The 18,082-nt window shown below is 44.6% G+C and overlaps 1 protein-coding gene across 10 annotated transcripts in view; it reads left to right on the top strand.

The window, feature by feature from the left end:
- The window catches only part of PRPF40B (pre-mRNA processing factor 40 homolog B), a 303,400-nt gene that overhangs the window by 238,232 nt on the left and 47,086 nt on the right, over nt 1-18,082 (top strand). For 9 of the 10 annotated variants that reach the window (XM_033935778.1, XM_033935781.1, XM_033935779.1 and 6 more), the window contains one exon: nt 10,116-10,202. In XM_033935778.1, coding sequence (XP_033791669.1) covers nt 10,116-10,202 — 87 coding nt within the window. Of the gene's footprint in view, nt 1-9,872; nt 9,988-10,115; nt 10,203-18,082 lie in introns of all 10 variants that reach the window. The other variant, XR_004538654.1, reaches the window with a different exon arrangement.

Below are 18,082 nucleotides of genomic sequence, written 5' to 3'. Positions count from 1 at the left end.
GATGCATGAAACATTTCTGCAACCTTAGTATAATTAAAAGAAAAAAAAATTCCTAAGTATTCCTAAGTATGTTATGTTTTGCATCCTTCCTAGACCTAATTTACATAAGTTTCTAAACGGAAGGAACCACAAGTTGACCAGTGGCGTACCTAGGGTATGTGGCACCCGGGGCCCATCATTTTTTGACACCCCCCCCCCCCCCATGTAAAAAAATTTTTTTATTTTTTTTTGCAATAACCATGAAATGGAATAAATGGTCAGAATAGAAACAGGCAGTGAAAATTTTCTTTTATTGAACCTCATATATGTAACCATTATTCCTAACATAACATAAATTATGTCTAAATTGTCATGACATTAGAAGTACATATGGAGTAGTTGCAGGTGATGCTTGGGACAGTTCTGATTGTGTTAGTTCGGTTTTATGTGTTTTTTGAATAGAAGGGTTTTTATTTCTTTTTGAAGGTTTTGCAGTCTGTGGTTGATATCAATTGGTTGTAGAGTTGGGGGTCGAGTGTTGCAGCTCGAATGGCTAGGAGGTTGTCGAACAGTTTTTTTTCTTTTGACGTTTTTGGTTGGAGGGTGTGTGAATGGTGCACAAGTTCTCCTATGTCTGTTTGAAGTGGATTGAATTATTTAGCTGAAGAAATTAGTTACCCCCCATTCCACACACATTAATTCTCTTCCATTTTTGTTCCCATTATAAAAAACACTGATAAGTTCCCAGAAAAAAAATACATTAAAATAAGAAGTGAAAACAAAGGCCCCTACAGATGAGAACATAACATAAGAATAGCCTAACTGGGTCAGACCAATGGTCCATCATGCCCAGTAGCCCATTCTCATGGTAGCCAATCCAGGACACTAATACCTGGTCAAAACCCAAAGAGTAGCAACATTCCATGCTACCGATCCAGGGCAAGCAGACACTTCCCCCATGTCTTAATAACAGATTATGGACTTTTCCTCCAGGAATTTGTCCAAATCTTTCTTAAAACCAGCTACACTATCTGCTTTTACCATAACTTCTGGCCACTTCATTTTTAAGTTTAGATCTTTCCTTTCAAACAGAGACCTTGCTAGATGTCAAATACAGCACAAGGTAACTTCACATGGACTTAGCTGTGCAGGAAATGTGAATCTCCTCATACACCCACCATATAGTGCAAAAATGTGCAAAGGTCTGTTTTTTTCTTTCGATCACTACATAGCCTAATGCCACACAAGCAGCGCTGTTACAAACATATTCTGTAGGTCAATGCTAAGGATAACAAAGTTTCCTTCCTTGGACCAGAAGGAGATAAACCACTGGAAGAGATCCCAAAACAACACCCAAAGACCCACTCAGTGTGTGAATCAGTTGAGTGGAGTGGACTAACTGGGGGGTGGAAATGGGCCCGGAGTTTGCTCAGCAGAATTTCCCAGACCACCTCTTCCTCTCAACACATTGACACGCTGCCACCATCACCACTAGGAACACCTCACTGGGTAGGCCAGCTATGCTATAAACTTTATAAAACACATTATTATATTTTCTTATAAAGCACATATTTTAACTGACCTCTCTGACATCCTCAGCCTTTCCATTCACAAAAATAGAAGGAAGAAAAGTTCCCATTTCCTGCTGTCTCATGTCCCCGGCCTATACAATATTTTTTTTCTGCAGACCCTTCAAAAGTCTGACCAAATCCTCGTTTCACTTGCATTATAAAGTACTGAGGATGCCATCTCTCCCCAATCCCAGGTCCTAAAGTCTAAGACAGTAGCGCAAACTAATGCTGCCAGATACAGGAAAAAAAAAAATTTGATTCGATTCAGCCCTATTGAATTGGTTTTTCAATTCGATTTTCCTGCCCAGTTGGGTGATTTTTTTCAAAACTCCTGGTGGGTTTTATAGCTTTTTCACCCCCTTTGGCTTCTCCTAACCACACTGGCGCTGTGGTGTAAATAAAATAAAGAAACAAAAAGGACTTTTCCTCTTTCTGTTAAATCCTAGCTCACGTTTGCAGTCCAACACCAGCTCTGGCAGGATACACATTTCAAATCTGACATGTTATAATCACAAAACAGAAAATAAAATTAATTTTTCTACCTTTTGTTGTCTGGTTATATTTCAAATCTTGTTGGTCCAAGGCTCTGGTTTTCTTCTGATAACTTGCTTGCCAGGGTCTCCTTCTTTCTGCATGCTAACCATCCATCTGCCAACTCTGTCCTCCCTTTCCATTTCCCTTCCCTTCCCAGGAAGTCTGGTATCCTTCCTTTTTTTCATCTCCCTCCACAGATCCACCTTTTCTTAAATACCCTTTCATCCGGCATCTCTCCCTCCTTCCCCACCATCCCAGAGTCCACCATCTCTCCGTTTCTTTTCCTAATTACCCTCCTATCCAGTATCTCTATCCCTCCTCCACACCATCCCTTGTGTCCAATTTCTCTCCCTTTCTGTTCCTTCCCTCCCTAAATCCCATGGTCCATCATCTCTCTCCCTCTCCTCTATTTTCAGACCCATTATTTCTTCCCCCCCCCAAAGTTTGGCATATGCATGTCTCTTTGAACACCCCCTTCCCTCCGTGTACTTCTAAATCATGGTCCCCCCCCAAAGGCCTGTCCCCCCTTAAAGGTCTGCCTGTCCCACCTTGAAGGCCTGCACCCCCCTTGAAGGCCTGTCCCTTCCCCTTGTAGGCCTGTCCCCCCCTTGAAGGCCTGCCTGCCTGTCCCCCCCTTGAAGGTCTGCACCCCCCCTAAGGCCTGCACCCCCCCGAAGGCCTGTCCCCCACTTGAAGGCCTGTCCCACCCCCTTGTAGCTTCTCCCCCCCCTTGTAGGCCTGTCCCCCCTTGAAGGCCTGCCTGCCTGCCTTTCCCCCCTTGAAGGCCTGTCCCCCCCTTGAAGGCCTGTCCCACCCCCTTGTAGCTTCTCCCCCCCCTTGTAGGCCTGTCCCCCCTTGAAGGCCTGCCTGCCTGCCTTTCCCCCCTTGAAGGCCTGTCCCCCCTTGAAGGCCTGCACCCCCTTGAAGGCCTGCACCACCCCCCTCGAAGGCCTGCACTCACTTGAAGGTCTGCACCCCCCCGAAGGCCTGTCCCCCACTTGAAGGCTTGTACCACCCCCTTGTAGCTTCTCCCCCCCTTGTAGGCCTGTCCCCCCCTTGAAGGCCTGCCTGCCTTTCCCCCCCTTGAAGGCCTGCACCCCCTTGAAGGACTGCACCCACCCCGAAGGCCTGCACTCCCTTGAAGGTCTGCACCCCCCCGAAGGCCTGTCCCCCCCTTGAAGGCCTGTCCCCCCCCCCTTGTAGGCCTGTCCCCCCCCTTGTAGGCCTGTCCCCCCCCCTTGTAGGCCTGTCCCCCCCTTGAAGGCCTGCCTGCCTTTCCCCCCTTGAAGGCCTGTTCCCCCCCTTGAAGGCCTGCACCCCCTTGAAGGTCTGCACCCCCCCAAAGGCCTACACCCCCCCCGAAGGCCTGCACCCCCCCCCCCCGAAGGCCTGCACCCCCCTGAAGGCCTGCCTGCCCCCCTTGAAGGCCTGCACCCCTTGAAGGTCTGCACCCCCCCCCGAAGGCCTGTCCCCCCTTGAAGGCCTGCCTGCCTGTCACCCCCTCCCCCTTGAAAGCCTGCTTGCCTGCCCGCCCGCCCCACCCTGAAGGCCTGATGCCCCGACCCACCCCGAAGGACCGCTCGCCCCCCTGGCCTCCCCGCACCACCTATGAAGCAGCCGCAGCAGGATCGCGAAGTGAGCGTCAGCAATCCCTGCGCTGCTTCCTGCGCCACGGTCCCGCCCCTCCTCTGACGTCAGAGGAGGGGCGGGACCGTGGCGCAGGAAGCAGCGCAGGGATGCTGACGCTGACTTCGCGATCCTGCTGCGGGCTGCTTCACAGGTGGTGCAGGAAGGTCAGTGGGGCGAGCGGTCCTTCGGGGGTGGCGGGGGGCTGAACGGCAAGGCCGGGAACACCCCCTTAGGGCTGGTACCCGGGGCGGCCCGCCCCCCCCCCCCCGCCCCTCCCTAGGTACGCCACTGAAGTTGACCTTGGCATTATTTCCTTCATGACCCTGTACAGCACTGGTAGTGCTCTACAAATAATTACCAGTACTAGTAGTATTTAATGGGCACCTGGGAAGGGTTTGCCCTTGACTTATAAACCATATTTGGAAGAAAGCATAATATTCAAGGACCTCCATGGTAGAAAGATTTGAGTTTCTGCTCATACAATCTTTTTTTTCTTCTATAGTCTCTCTCATTTTAGATAGCTGTATGCAGTAGCTCCATGACTCTAGTCCTAATGTGTTGGGTCCAGCATAGCTTAGATGGGGCTATGATAACCTTCCTGCAGGCAGGGTCACCGAGAGAAAATCTGGGCCTCAGTACAAAGATTTTTGAGATGACATGTTTAAGGCCGGTACCTGAAATGAAATATAGAACATAGAAATTTGCCGTATTGCTATCAAGAATTTTATTAGAGGTTCTAAAGTAAGGACAATATTGCTATTGTCTTTCCGCTAACCGTCAAGCCATTTATAGTATCGAATCTCTTGATAACATAGACAAAAAGGCACGCGATGTCAGTGGGTTCTTTATGCTACAATTATAGTATTTACAGGGAACTTTACCTGTGGAATTATTTCTTCCTTCACTGTCCTGTAAAGTCTTCTTTGCAGTCCACAATGAATCAGCGTGGCTCATGTCCCATTTTCTTCTTCCTCCCAGGATTCGGTGGGAAAGCAAGGATGAGTAATCTGAGCAATAAGTTTGAAGCTAGGAATGAACATGTGAGAACACTCGTTGATAGTTACTTTCACAAGTTTATGTTTGTTGAATCTTGAATGCACCATATTATGTCACTCAAAAGTATTTTATCATTGTCACGGTCTTCTATTGCTTCGCGCTCACTCAACACTTTACGATCTTGTACGTGAAAGTTCTCACGCCGTTCTTTGTCTTAATTTGTAAGGATGTCTTCTTGGTTTTCGTGATATTTCTTGGGCTTCATTGGGCCCCCTTGAGCTTCATAGGCCCTGGAGCGATGTACCAGCTGTACCCCCCTCTCCTCGGGCCCGCCTGCAGGTAACAGTATGGAGAAGAGAGTGGTCTTGAGGAGAGCATGGAGAGAGGCCTAACAGTTCCTGAATAGGTTAATGATTGCTGAGTCTTGCAAGATGAAGGTAAGTGTTGATAGGAGCTCCTTTGGTTGGATCTTCCATATTGCCTCATCAGAGTTTGTTCAAGACAGAGCCACAGCATTTCAGTCATGCTTCTTGGAAGCTCCAGCACAGAGTGACAGATGTGGCAATTTTGAATGCAGTTTTATGCTCTGCAAGAAGTAACAGAATTTTAGAGAAGTCCTGGAACTTTAATGGACCAAAATTCAAAGGCTGATGGAAAGTACTTATGGGAGGTCCTTCCCCCAAAACTTGTCAGTCGGTCCAAATTCAGAAGCTGTGAGAAATACTACTGATGCAGCTCCTACCCTTGCTCAGAAAAGTAATCCTGGATAGGTTTGGCTGGGTGGACCCTTTCCTGTTGTGAACTATTGTGTTCTGGCTGTGCTCCTTCATGGAAACCTTTGGAGTCTTCTCACTGGGTGACAGGGCACTACCTAAGGGGATTTCCATACTGCTCCTGAAGACTATAGTCTTCAGGAGCAGTGTTAGGTTGGTGATGAACCACTTGAGTTTTGGGCTTAAAAGAGGGCTCTGAGTCTGTTATTGGGGTCTCAATGCAAAGTGCAGACCTCTTCCTCTGGTAGTTCCCCACATTCCAAGGATAACAAATATTATCCTACGACAAGCAGGCAGCATATTTTCCCACGGAGCCCAGTTTGGACAGTGCTAAAGTGTACTGTCACTTTAAGCTTTAGAAAGCTTTAAGACTGCCCGTACTGCACATACGCGAGTGCCTTCCTGACCGATGCTGGCTCACGAGGTCGTCAGTTTTTCATTTTATCTTTCTTGTTAGTTGTTTTTTTCTTTTAAATCCTTTACATTTTTAATTAAATTTCTTTATTTTCACCATTGGGGCCTGTGGGCGTTTTTGAAGCCTTTGTCCCCATGAGCGGCGTTGATGACTTTTCAGCTTTCTTTTCACTCAACCCGTGCTGCTTTGTCTTTCCTGTTGTGTCTCTCCCGATTTTCCAGGGCTTAAAAAAAAACAAAAAAAATCCACAAACAAGAAAAAGAATAAATGCCTTGTCAAACAAATGTTTTATTCTTGAATTTTATTTTCTATAAGAAGATATTAGGCCTGGAATCAGGTACCCAGCAACTTGGAAATCCTGGCAGAAAAAGCTGTGTATCCTATCCCTATGGCACCATTTACTATACCTTCAGTTGTTTTTAATAAACCTTTATACATCCAGATACTTTGTCAGTATCCTGCTTTTGTTGTTTCTTCCTGACTGATTGTTGTGGGATCTACAGGGTCTACCCTTCTGTGACTTATAATAATTTGGATAAAATTAGGCATTTTGTTTTATTGCACCTCCCTCTTCCTTCTCCAAAGGAGTCTAGTAGATGGATTGGGATTATTTGACAGCTGTGCTTTTGATTAGTTCAATGTCCATTCCTACATGATAGGAAGGATCATGGAGCGCACTTTCAAATCTGCCAAGTTACCAAGTTCCAAGGATGGAGATTTTTTGACCAGGCCGGATTTTAAACTTACAATCCTTAGCAGTGTGGTGTTTGCAAACGCTGATTCTACCATTGAAATTATTGCAGCAGGTCTCATAATGCATCAGATAGTTGTCTGAAATCTAGGAATGGCCAAAAGTCTTCCTGTTAGAACTTGGCAGCTTTGCAGGAGGGAAATTTTAGACTAGTCCTGGATTTCCTATAATCCCATTCTGATGTATTTATATTTTAGTAATTAGCTCGCTCACATCTTTCCAGTGGTACTTCAAGGCAATTTCTGATGTAAAGGACATATGAGTCCTGACAATAGGTAATATTTCTCTACTTGAATTGATTGCAGATGAAATTTATATCAATTTTGCCTCCTTCTCCAGTGCTGTAGAGTCCCCTTCAATTTTTTCCTTCTGCAAGTGAGTTGAGAAGGTGTGATTCATCAAAGTTTTATAGGGTAGATGTGGCAACGAGAGAGGATACTGCTTTTGGGTCCTTGGTGCTAAAGGCAGGCTCATCTATCTCATCTTAGACTGAGGAGACTATTTTGGTATGTCACCTATTGTCAGGACTCATATGTCCTTTGCACCAGAAGGGAAGATTAGGTACTTACCTCGATAATAATCTTTCTAGAAAAAAGACATGAGTCCTGACACCCTGCCCTGTCAGTTTGGAGTTCGCCTGCCTACTGTTCGGACAAACACAGGTGTCCAGAACTGGAGATTTTCTCCTGTCAGATAATATTTAAAAAAAAAAGAAAGAGAAAAAAAATGTAAAGCGGTAAGTGAGACTACAAGCTCCATTAATGTTGGTTGCAATTTGATGGGTAATTTGTTCTACCTATATTGTTTTCGAATTTGTTTAGCCTTGTTAATTTTGTCTTACAGAACAGAACAGAAATGTTTTAGCGGATTATCTTCCTGTTCCCCCTCCTTATTTCTTCATTTTAGAGCTGTTTGATTGCTTTGGTACAAACTGAAGGGGGCTTTAAAGCAGTGGAGAAGGAGGCAGAGCTGAAGAATATAAATTTCATCCTTCTGCAATCAACTCGCAAGTAGAGGAATATTACCTATTGTCAAGATTCGTATGTCCTTTTTCCAGAAAGAAGATTATTGAGATAAGTACCTAATCTTCCCTTATATTCAGATTCTTTTCCTGTACCCAGAGGGCTTACAATCTTAATTTATATCTGAGACAATGGAGGATTCAGTGATTTGCCCAAGGCTACAAGGAGGGTCAGTGGATTTGAACCCTGGTCTCTCTAGTTCCTAGCATGCTGCTCTGACCACTATGCTACTTCTGGTGTATTATGGGCCCTTTAGTACTTATTTCAGTAGGTAGAATTAGGGACTACAAATACCACACTGTCCAAAAAGTCTCCTTACTGGGACTAAGGGCTCCTTTTACGAAGGCGCGTTAGGGCCTTAACACGTGGAATAGCGCGCACTAAAATGCCGCGTGTGCTAGCCGCTACTGCCTCCTCTTGAGCAGGCAGTTGTTTTTGGGCTAGCATGCGCTAATCCGGTGCGTGTGCTAAAAACGCTAACGCACTTTCGTAAAAGGAGCCCTAAGTAACTTGGAAACTCTGCACACTTGCTTTCTTCCTGCTGCTGCAAGATGTCTGCTGTTGCATCCTTTTGATGCTGCTGCTACAGTTCCAGGTGGAAGAGCATTCTTTGAAAGTAGACACCTTTATTTCTGGGTAGAAAGAAATCAGAACTATATTTCTATGAATACAGTGGGGAAAACCAATTTGTCCTGGTGACATGGAGCTGTGTAATTGCCCTACTTAGTTACTCCTGGCAGAATTATGTGCAAAACTTTTGAAAATTCTGCATATAATATTTCAGAATTCTGCAGTTTATTTGTTGTGTTTTGCGTAAAATTCTCCTATCCTGAGGCTTGAAATTCCTTCCCGACTTTTTCTTTCTCAGGTTCCAGCCTCCTCAGTTCCCTCTCTCACTCTAACTGCAGTTCTATCTCCTTCTAAATCCCACCCCTCACTTGCACCCGAATCCCCTTCTTGGCCCCCATAGTCTGGCATCTCTCTCCCTCTCTCCACTGGCTAAGAACCTCCCTTCCCATCCCCTTTTTGGTCTTGGTCACTCTCTCTTCCTCTCCTTACCTTCCCCCTCCCCCCGCTTGCGTATCCAGCATTCATGTCCCCTCACCCCACCCATCACCTCTCTCACTTGCACCCTGAATCCCTTCCCTACTCACCATGGTCTTGCATCCCTTTCTTTAAGGTCAAGCATATCTTTTTTCTCATGCACCTTTTTGGCCCGGGTTTCCTTCTCACCCCCTTTCCCCTCTACTTATTGATCCAGCATCCATATCCCCTCCCCTTTCCTCATACCCCTGCAGGTCTAGCATCCATGTCCCTGCCTGTCCCCCACCTCCCCCTCACATACAATCTTGCAGGCAGCATCCATGTCCCCTCCCCTCTCTTCCTCTCTGTGCAGGTCTTATATCTATGTTCCCTCCTCTCCTCCACACCACTTACAGTTCAGCATCCATGTCCTCTCCACCCACTAAATTGTGGTCTAGCATCCATGTCCCCATCCTTTCCCTTTGCATGGGTCTGGTCTCTCCCCCTCTGACCGAACACCCCCACCCCCTGTGAGATCAGACATACCTGTGGGCTTCCCAGAGCAGCAGCCAGCCAGCCGAGGCAGCGCTGTGAAAGGGCTGCTTATGGCCAGCCCTACTAGGATCTTCCCTCTGCCACTTCATCTATCTACAGGAAGTGATGCTGCAGAGGGAAGGCCCTGGCAGGGCCAGCCACAAGCAGCCCATTCACAGCACTGTTTCAGCCGACTGGCTGCTGCTAGTGCTGCTTCCTTGGGAGGTCCACAGGGATGTCTGATCTCACAGGGTTGGGGGGGTGGTCAGAGGGAGAGTGTGGGAGAGAAGGAAGGGGCAGAACGGAAGGTTTGCACAAAATTTTGTACAATGGGTGCAGAATTCTGTACAACGGGTGAGAAATTCTGTGCTGTGCAGTTGCACAGAATTCCACTAGGAGTAATTTGTGCACTCACCGCACATGCCTCTAATATGATAGGCAAATTTGGGCACTTGTTTCTATCAAAAATCTGATACTCTGAATTAATTAAGTCTTACAACAGTCAGAACCTTCTCTTCAAATTGATAGTTATCAACTCTTTGCTTTGGAATAACAAGGACCTGCTTATAATTTCCTTCCTCAGAAGGATTGCACTGTAGCACAGAGTTATCAGTATGGATTTTTATTTATTTTCCACATTTCTAGAGATGTGCTCAGGATTGCAGGGAGAAGAAAACTCCTAAACAAGAAGTGGTGTAAAAGCACCACTTATGGCTACTGACCTGTTAAGCTTCAAGGCAGGCAATACTCTAACTGTTATGTGAGTAAACAGAAAGGAAACTGATGGTCACAAAATGTCTATTTTCTCATATTCCCTATGCCCCTGTAATGTGACTGGAATGTTATCTTGCATTATGATATTGCGCTTGCATCTCACTCTGCTTGCAGGTAAGGGAACAGTTTGTTGGTGACCATGCCTTTGATCAGATCACCGTGGAGTCAGAGAGGATTCGTCTTTTTAAAGAATTTCTCCAGGTATTTGTAGTGTATGATGTGTCTGCCTTCTTAGTTTGTGAATGGCTCTGAAAAGATTCATTGTTCAGTCTATGGCTATCTTGTCCTTGGGTACAGATGGGTTTGTACCTTCTGTTATGATGCTGTGCAGTAACAGGTATTATCCCAGGACAAGCAAGCAGCATATTCTCACACATGGGTGACGTCACCGACGGATCCCCGGTACAGACACTTTAAAAGTGCATAGCCACTTTAAGACTTAAGAAGGAGTATTTCTCATACAGATCGGGAATATAAAGTCTCTGCATATGCAGATGATATACTGCTTTATTTGAGAAATGTAATGTAATGTAATGTAATGTAATTTATTTCTTATATACCGCTACATCCGTTAGGTTCTAAGCGGTTTACAGAAAATATACATTAAGATTAGAAATAAGAAAGGTACTTGGAAAATTCCCTTACTGTCCCGAAGGCTCACAATCTAACTAAAGTACCTGGAGGGTAATAGAGAAGTGAAAAGTAGAGTTAGAGGAAAAATAAAAATAATAATAATCCGGAAACTACCATTCCATGTTTGCTTGAGTTGATAGAAAAATTTGGAAAATTTTCAGGATATAAGATAAATTGGAGCAAATCAGAAATTCTTCCACTTAATGTGCATTGTACTAAGGGTTTATTTGATTCATTCTCATTTGTGTGAAAGGAAGATGGATTAAAATATTTAGGTATTAGGATAAAAAAATACACTGGAAGACACAATGAAAGAGAATGAAAAATTTTTATTAAAAAAAGTAACAGAAATGTGTGAGCAATGGAATCCTTTATATCAGGGGTCTCCAAAGTCCCTCCTCGAGGGCCGAATCCAGTCAGGTTTTCGGGATTTCCCCAATGAATATGCATGAGATCTATGTGCATGTACTGCTTTCAATGCATATTCATTGGGGAAATCCCGAAAACCTGACTGGATTCAGCCCTCGAGGAGGGACTTTGGAGACCCCTGCTTTACATCTTTCTTGGTGGGGGAGAGTCCAAACTATTAAAATGATGATATTGCCTGTGGTTTGTTATCAAATGAGTATGATACCAGTTTTCTTTCATGGGTCCTTTTTATAAAAAAAAATTAAATGGTATTCTTACAAAATTTGTTTGGCTGGGTAAAATGTCTAGAATTGCTCTAGTATCTTTACAAAAAACAATTGCGGAGGGTGGGGTAAATTTTTCCAACTTTTATAGGTATCATCAAGCCTATATTTTACGCCAGAGTATGTATTGGGTCCTCCCAGAGATCATGAAAAATACCCCTGATTGGTTGTATGTTCTCAGTATCAAGATGCCTAGAGTATATAAAGAGAACAGAATACATGGAAAACATTGCGTTATGTCAGTAATTTAACACCTAATCCAATACATAACTCAACAAATCAATCTATATGGCTAAACTCTAAGATTCAAATTGGCAGATTTAAAGTCATTTGGAAGCATTAGATTATTTGCAGGTATACGGTAATTTAACACCTAATCCAATACATAACTCAACAAATCAATCTATATGGCTAAACTCTAAGATTCAAATTGGCAGATTTAAAGTCATTTGGAAGCATTAGATTATTTGCAGGTATACGGATTTTAGATGATGTTATTTCAAATGGTAAACTGCTTGATTTTTCACAGTTGCAACATAAATATGGTCTTAACAAATCACAAAGCTTTAAATGGTTGCAACTGAAGCAGGCTATTCAGGTGGGGTTCCCTGAGTGGAAAAATCTCAATAATCAGTATAGTCTGGAGTTCTTATGCTTTCAGGCGGATTTCTTGGGACACCAGTCTGCACAGTGGTATAAATTGATATATGGATTTATGAATAAAAAAACAAAGACAGGTCTTAGAGACATTTGGAGCATTGAGATTAAGCATCATATTTCTGCGTCTCAATGGCCACGAATTTGGTCTTGGAGAATGAGATGTACAGTGTCCGCATCTATGAGACAAACTTGGTTCTTTTTGTTACATAGAGCATTTTGGACTCCTGTTCGATTGCAAAATTTAGATAGCTCTAGGTCTAATAGATGCTGGCATTGTAATCTGAAAGCAGGGACTCTGGATCATTTACTATTTTACTGTCCCTGTATCATGGCCTTTTGGAAATCAATTTGGTCCCAAATTAATTGTTTATTAGAGAACCATGTAGCATTATCATATGATACAGTACTGTTCGGTATGTCAATGAGAACAAAAAGTCAAATTTCATCAAGTAATAATAATCTTTTATTGATTATGACAGGAGTCGCCATACAACATATCACCAGTAATTGGAAAAATTACAGTAGATTTAAATATAGCTTCTGGTGGAATTCGTTGTGCCACATTTACAAAATGGAAAGAACAATTGCCATACAAAAAGGGAATTATAATAATTTTAAAAAGATTTGGGGGCCATTGACAAATTATTGCAATGATTAGACACCATTTTCCACTGAAAGTACATTTATACATGGGGAGAGGGGATGGTATAAAGTTCTATTAAAGGTTTAATCAATAAATAAGAATATAATATTTATATATTTTTGATTAAAATATTTGTGGGAAGGGTAGGTGGGGAGAGTATAATTTTATGTATTTAAGATGATATTAGAAAGAAATTCAAGTGATGTATACAAGTTTTATTTGATGAAATATTGTATACTTGATGTAAGATGGAAAAATGAATAAAGAATTTGGAAAAAAAAGACTTAAGAAAGGCACGCGGTCCCTCAGTTTCTTAGTTTCCACAGAGCTAAGAAGTCGTGTTTCAACAGTCATTGAAATGTTTCTGCCTTCCCGCTCTAGCGGTTTTTGACTTTCAGTCTTTTTTCTTTTCTTTTTACTTAGTTATTTTTAAATAGTTTTTAAAAAACACCCTTATTTTCCCCTTTTTACCATTGGCAGGTTTCTGGCCTGGTAGGGCCTCTTTCTTCACTTCAGCCATCACGTTCAATTTGGCTGAGGCAGTATTCCCGTCAATGTCACATCCGCTGACGGGTTTTAAAAAGTGCGGTCGCTGTGCTCAGGCTATTTCTGTGACTGACCCTCACCGTTGGTGTCTCCAGTACTTGGGGCCTGAGCACCGTCCTGAAACTTGCACATGCTGCTCTTCTTTACAGAAAAGAACTTTAAAAATCGTCTTCTTCAGCAGCGACAGCTTTTCGGGGACGCCATGGAAGGGGAGCCGACATTGTCACCGACACTGACCGCTTCGACATCAAAAACTTAGACGCCGGCGGAACCACCGATGTTGACTCCAGTATCACAGTATACCATCTCTTTGGGTAAGCTGGCTAAGAAGCCTTCCCTCTCCGGGACACAGGTCAAAGCTGCATTGAGTCAAGTCATGCCGACCTTAAAGAAGTCCCATTATCACACAATCCCGATCTCGGTGAGTACCTTTACAACGGCCTCCTCATCACCGGACCGTGCCGCAGCATCTTCGGTACCGGCAAAAAAGCCTACACCTCCCGTACCGGTTCTAACCCTTAAGCAAAAAGTCGATTCCTTGCTTAGGGAAGAGCTAGGTGAGCATTTCCAAATGGTTCTGACACAGCCTCTGCCGGTGTCAACACCGACTCTTCCGGTGCAGGTCCAGTCTGAGCACATCATGACACCGACCACCAGCACTATTGATGTACCATCGACACGGCTTCAAGATCCGTCCTGTTGTTCCAGATCTATGACACAGGTGTCAAAGTGTCAATCATCTCGACACCGGTCTTCATCTATCAAGTCATCAACGGCTACCATGTCTGTCAAGTCTGGTAAGCTGTTTTGCAAACGCAAGCATACTGACACCCCCACACCAGACCAACACCAATCTGTCTCCATCGATGTTACAAGACTCGGATTTGTTAGAAGATTCTGATCCTCCATCATCATCATCTACGACAGGCTGATTCTTCTGCGTCAGGTTCTCCACGAAAATCTCCCACTAGAGCATCTTCTCCATTGTAGAAATTTTTTTTAAAAAATTTATTCGTCAGATGGGGAAAGAATCTCTCAATTACTTTGGAAGCTGATTCTAAATATAGCAAAGAATATTTAGAGACTCTAGACCATGACCAGCCTCCCAAAGAGATGTTAAAATTGCCACTACATGATATCTTACGGGAGACTTTTTATAAGAATTTTGATGCTCCTCTTTCTATACTGGTGGCACCTAAGAAACTTGAGTCTCTTTATAAGATTATTATTACTTATAGTGACTCTTCCGGGATTTGACAAACAACAATTGCCACATGAATCCCTTGTTGTAGAGTCCACCCTCAAGAAGTCATCTGCAACTAGTGTCTATGCTTCTGTTCCTCCTGGTAGAGAGGGACATACCATGGATAAATTTGGCAGACGTCTGTACCAAAATTCAATGCTTGTCAACAGAGCAGGAAATTATAATTTTTATTTTACCTGTTACCTGAAACACCTGGTTAAGCAGTTTTCAGCATACAAGAAATACATTCCTGCCTGCAAAACCAAGGGTTTTCAACATCTTATCTCCACCGTCTTGCAGTTGCAGAAGTACATGGTACGTTCAGCTTATGACACATTTGAGCTCAACTCTAGAGCAGCGGCCATGTCGGTGGCCATGAGACATCTGGCATGGCTCCGAGTGTCTGACCTTGACGTTAACCACCAGGACAGTCTCACTAATGCTCCATGTGTAGGTGACGAACTCTTCGGAGATTCTACTGACACAGCCATGCAGAATCTTTCGGCCCATGAGACCAGATGTGACACTTTGGTCAAGCCCAAAAAGAAATCACCTGCCTCTCGACAATTTAAACCTACTCCTTCATACCAACGCAGGTTTTCTGCCAAGGCTTCTGCACCTGCTCGGCTTCCACCAATAAAGCAAAAGCAACAACCATGTCAGGCTAAACCCAACCGGCTGCTCAGCCAAAACCTGCTCAGTCTTTTTGACGTGTTCCTACAGAGCATAGCCATAGTTCCACTACTGCAACCTCTCCCTCAGCCTATAGGAGGTCGACTTCATTATTTCATCAGTTGTTGGGAGATCATCACCTCCAATCTCTGGGTGTTAAGAACATAAGCAATGTCTCCACTGGGTCAGACCTGGGGTCCATCGTGCCCAGCAGTCCGGTCACGCGGTGGCCCGACAGGTTCAGGACCTGTGCAGTAATCCTCTATCTATACCCCTCTATCCCCTTTTCCAGCAGGAAATTGTCCAATCCTTTCTTAAACCCCAGTACAGTACCTATTAAGTCCTCTGGAAGCGCATTCCAGGTGTCCACCACACGTTGGGTAAAGAAGAACTTCCAAGCATTCGTTTTGAATCTGTCCCCTTTCAACTTTTCCGAATGACCTCTTGTCCTTTTATTATTTGAAAGTTTGAAGAATCTGTCCCTCTCTACTCTCTCCATGCCCTTCATGATCTTGTAAGTCTCTATCATATCCCCTCTAAGTCTCCTCTTCTCCAGGGAAAAGAGACCCAATTTCTCCAATCTCTCAGCGTATGAAAGGTTTTCCATCCCTTTTATCAGACATGTCGCTCTCCTCTGAACCCTCTCGAGTAACGCCATATCCTTCTTAAGGTACGGCGACCAGTACTGGACGCAGTACTCCAGATGTGGGCACACCATCGCCCGATACAAGGGCAGGATAACTTCTTTCGTTCTGGTTGTAATACCCTTCTTGATTATACTTAGCATTCTATTCGCTCTCTTAGCGGCCACTGCGCACTGTGCCGTCGGCTTCATTGTCATGTCCACCATTGCCCCCAAGTCCCTTTCTTGGGTACTCTCATTCAATAAGATCCCTCCCATCGTATATTTGTACCTTGGGTTTCTGCTTCCCACATGTAGTACTTTACATTTCTCAACGTTGAACTTCATCTGCCATCTCGTCACCCATTCCCCTAGTTTGTTCATGTCCCTTTGCAATTCTTCGCAGTCCTCTTTAGTCCGAGCTCCACTAAATAGTTTGGTGTCGTCCGCAAATTTTAGTATCTCATAAGAACATAAGCAGTGCCTCCACCGGGTCAGACCATAGGTCCATCACGCCCAGCAGTCCGCTCCCGCGGCGGCCCAAACAGGTCATGACCTGTCTAAATCACCAGAAGGGGCCCCCATGCCACCTTGGTTTCCTGGTGAGTCCTATCTTCCCATCGAAGTCCTAGCCCTCCGGTCTTGCACATGCACGACCTGGTTGGGTTTCTATACTTTCTCAGTATCCCACGATCCCTTTATCCCCCAGGAATCTGTCCAGTCTCTGTTTGAATCCCTGTACCGTACTCTGCCCGATCACTTCCTCCGGTAGCGCATTCCAAGTGTCCACGACCCTTTGGGTGAAGAAAAACTTCCTTGCATTTGTTTTGAACCTATCTCCCTTCAGTTTCTCCGAATGCCCCCTCATACCTGTTGTCCCCTTCAGCCTGAAGAATCTGTCCCTATCCACCCTCTCTATGCCCCTCATGATCTTGAAGGTCTCTATCATATCACCCCTGAGCCTCCTTTTTTCCAGAGAGAAGAGCCCCAGCCTGTCCAACCTCTCGGCGTATGGGCAGTGTTCCAGCCCTCTTACCAGTTTCGTTGCTCTCCTTTGGACTCTCTCAAGTACCGCCATGTCTTTCTTGAGGTACGGCGACCAATATTGAACGCAGTATTCCAGATGAGGACGCACCATCGATCGATACAATGGCATGATGACTTCCCGCGTCCTGGTTGTTGTGCCCCTCTTTATGATGCCCAGCATCCTGTTGGCTTTTTTCGAGGCCGCTGCGCACTGTGCAGATGGCTTCAGTGATGCATCCACCAGCACACCCAAGTCTCTCTCAAGACTGCTTTCTCCCAACAATGCCCCCCCCCCATTTTATAGTTGAACAACGGGTTCTTTTTCCCTATATGCATGACCTTGCATTTTTTCACGTTAAAGCGCATTTGCCATTTGTTTGCCCAGTCTTCCAGCTTGTCTAGGTCCCTTTGCAGGTCCTCACACTCTTCCCTGGAGCTAACTCTGCCGCACAGTTTGGTATCGTCTGCAAATTTTATAACCTCGCACTTTGCCTCCTTTTCCAGGTCATTGATAAATATGTTGAAGAGTAACGGCCCCAGCACCGATCCCTGTGGCACACCGCTCGTGACTCCCTGCCAGTCAGAAAATTGGCCCTTTACTCCGACCCTCTGCAGTCTACCCGACAACCAGTGCTCGATCCATCGGTGCACATCCCCTCCCACCCCGTGGTTCCATAGCTTCCTAAGCAGCCTTTCATGTGGAACCTTGTCGAAAGCCTTTTGGAAATCGAGGTAAATGATGTCGACGGGTTCCCCATTGTCCACCCGACTGCTTATTCCCTCAAAGAAGTACAGAAGGTTCGTTAAGCACGACCTTCCCTTACAGAATCCGTGCTGGCTTTTTCTCAGTAGGCCATTTCTCTCAATGTGCTCGCAAATGCTGTCCTTGATCATAGCTTCCACCATCTTCCCTATAATTGAAGTCAGGCTCATACTTTGTCCCTATTTCTAAATCATTTATGGCTATATTAAATAGCAGTGGCCCGAGCACTAAGCACTGTAGCACAGAGTTATCAGTATGGATTTTTATTTCCAGTTCCCCTCAGTTTTGTCCTTTTTCCATTTCCTGAATTAATTTTTCTTATTGCCTATCGCTTCCTTCACTATTTTAGTTATCCACGCCGGGTCTTTTGTTCAACTCTTTTTGCACCCCTTTATGAATCTGGGGATATACAGATTTTGCGCCTCGTTCACCGTGTCCTTGGAAAAAGGCCAGGCATGTTCTACCATTTGCCATTTTTTGGAAGTGTTCCTAAGTTTCTTCCTTACCATTTCCCTCATTGCTTTGTAGTTTCCTTTCCTGAAGTTAAAAGTTGTCGCTATGGTTCTCTTTCCTTTAGGTAT

The sequence above is a fragment of the Geotrypetes seraphini genome, chromosome 3 (genome assembly GCF_902459505.1).
Source record: "Geotrypetes seraphini chromosome 3, aGeoSer1.1, whole genome shotgun sequence".
NCBI lineage: Eukaryota > Metazoa > Chordata > Amphibia > Gymnophiona > Dermophiidae > Geotrypetes > Geotrypetes seraphini.
Note: the sequence above shows the minus strand (reverse complement) of the source record. Positions and strands in the feature narration are given on the sequence as shown.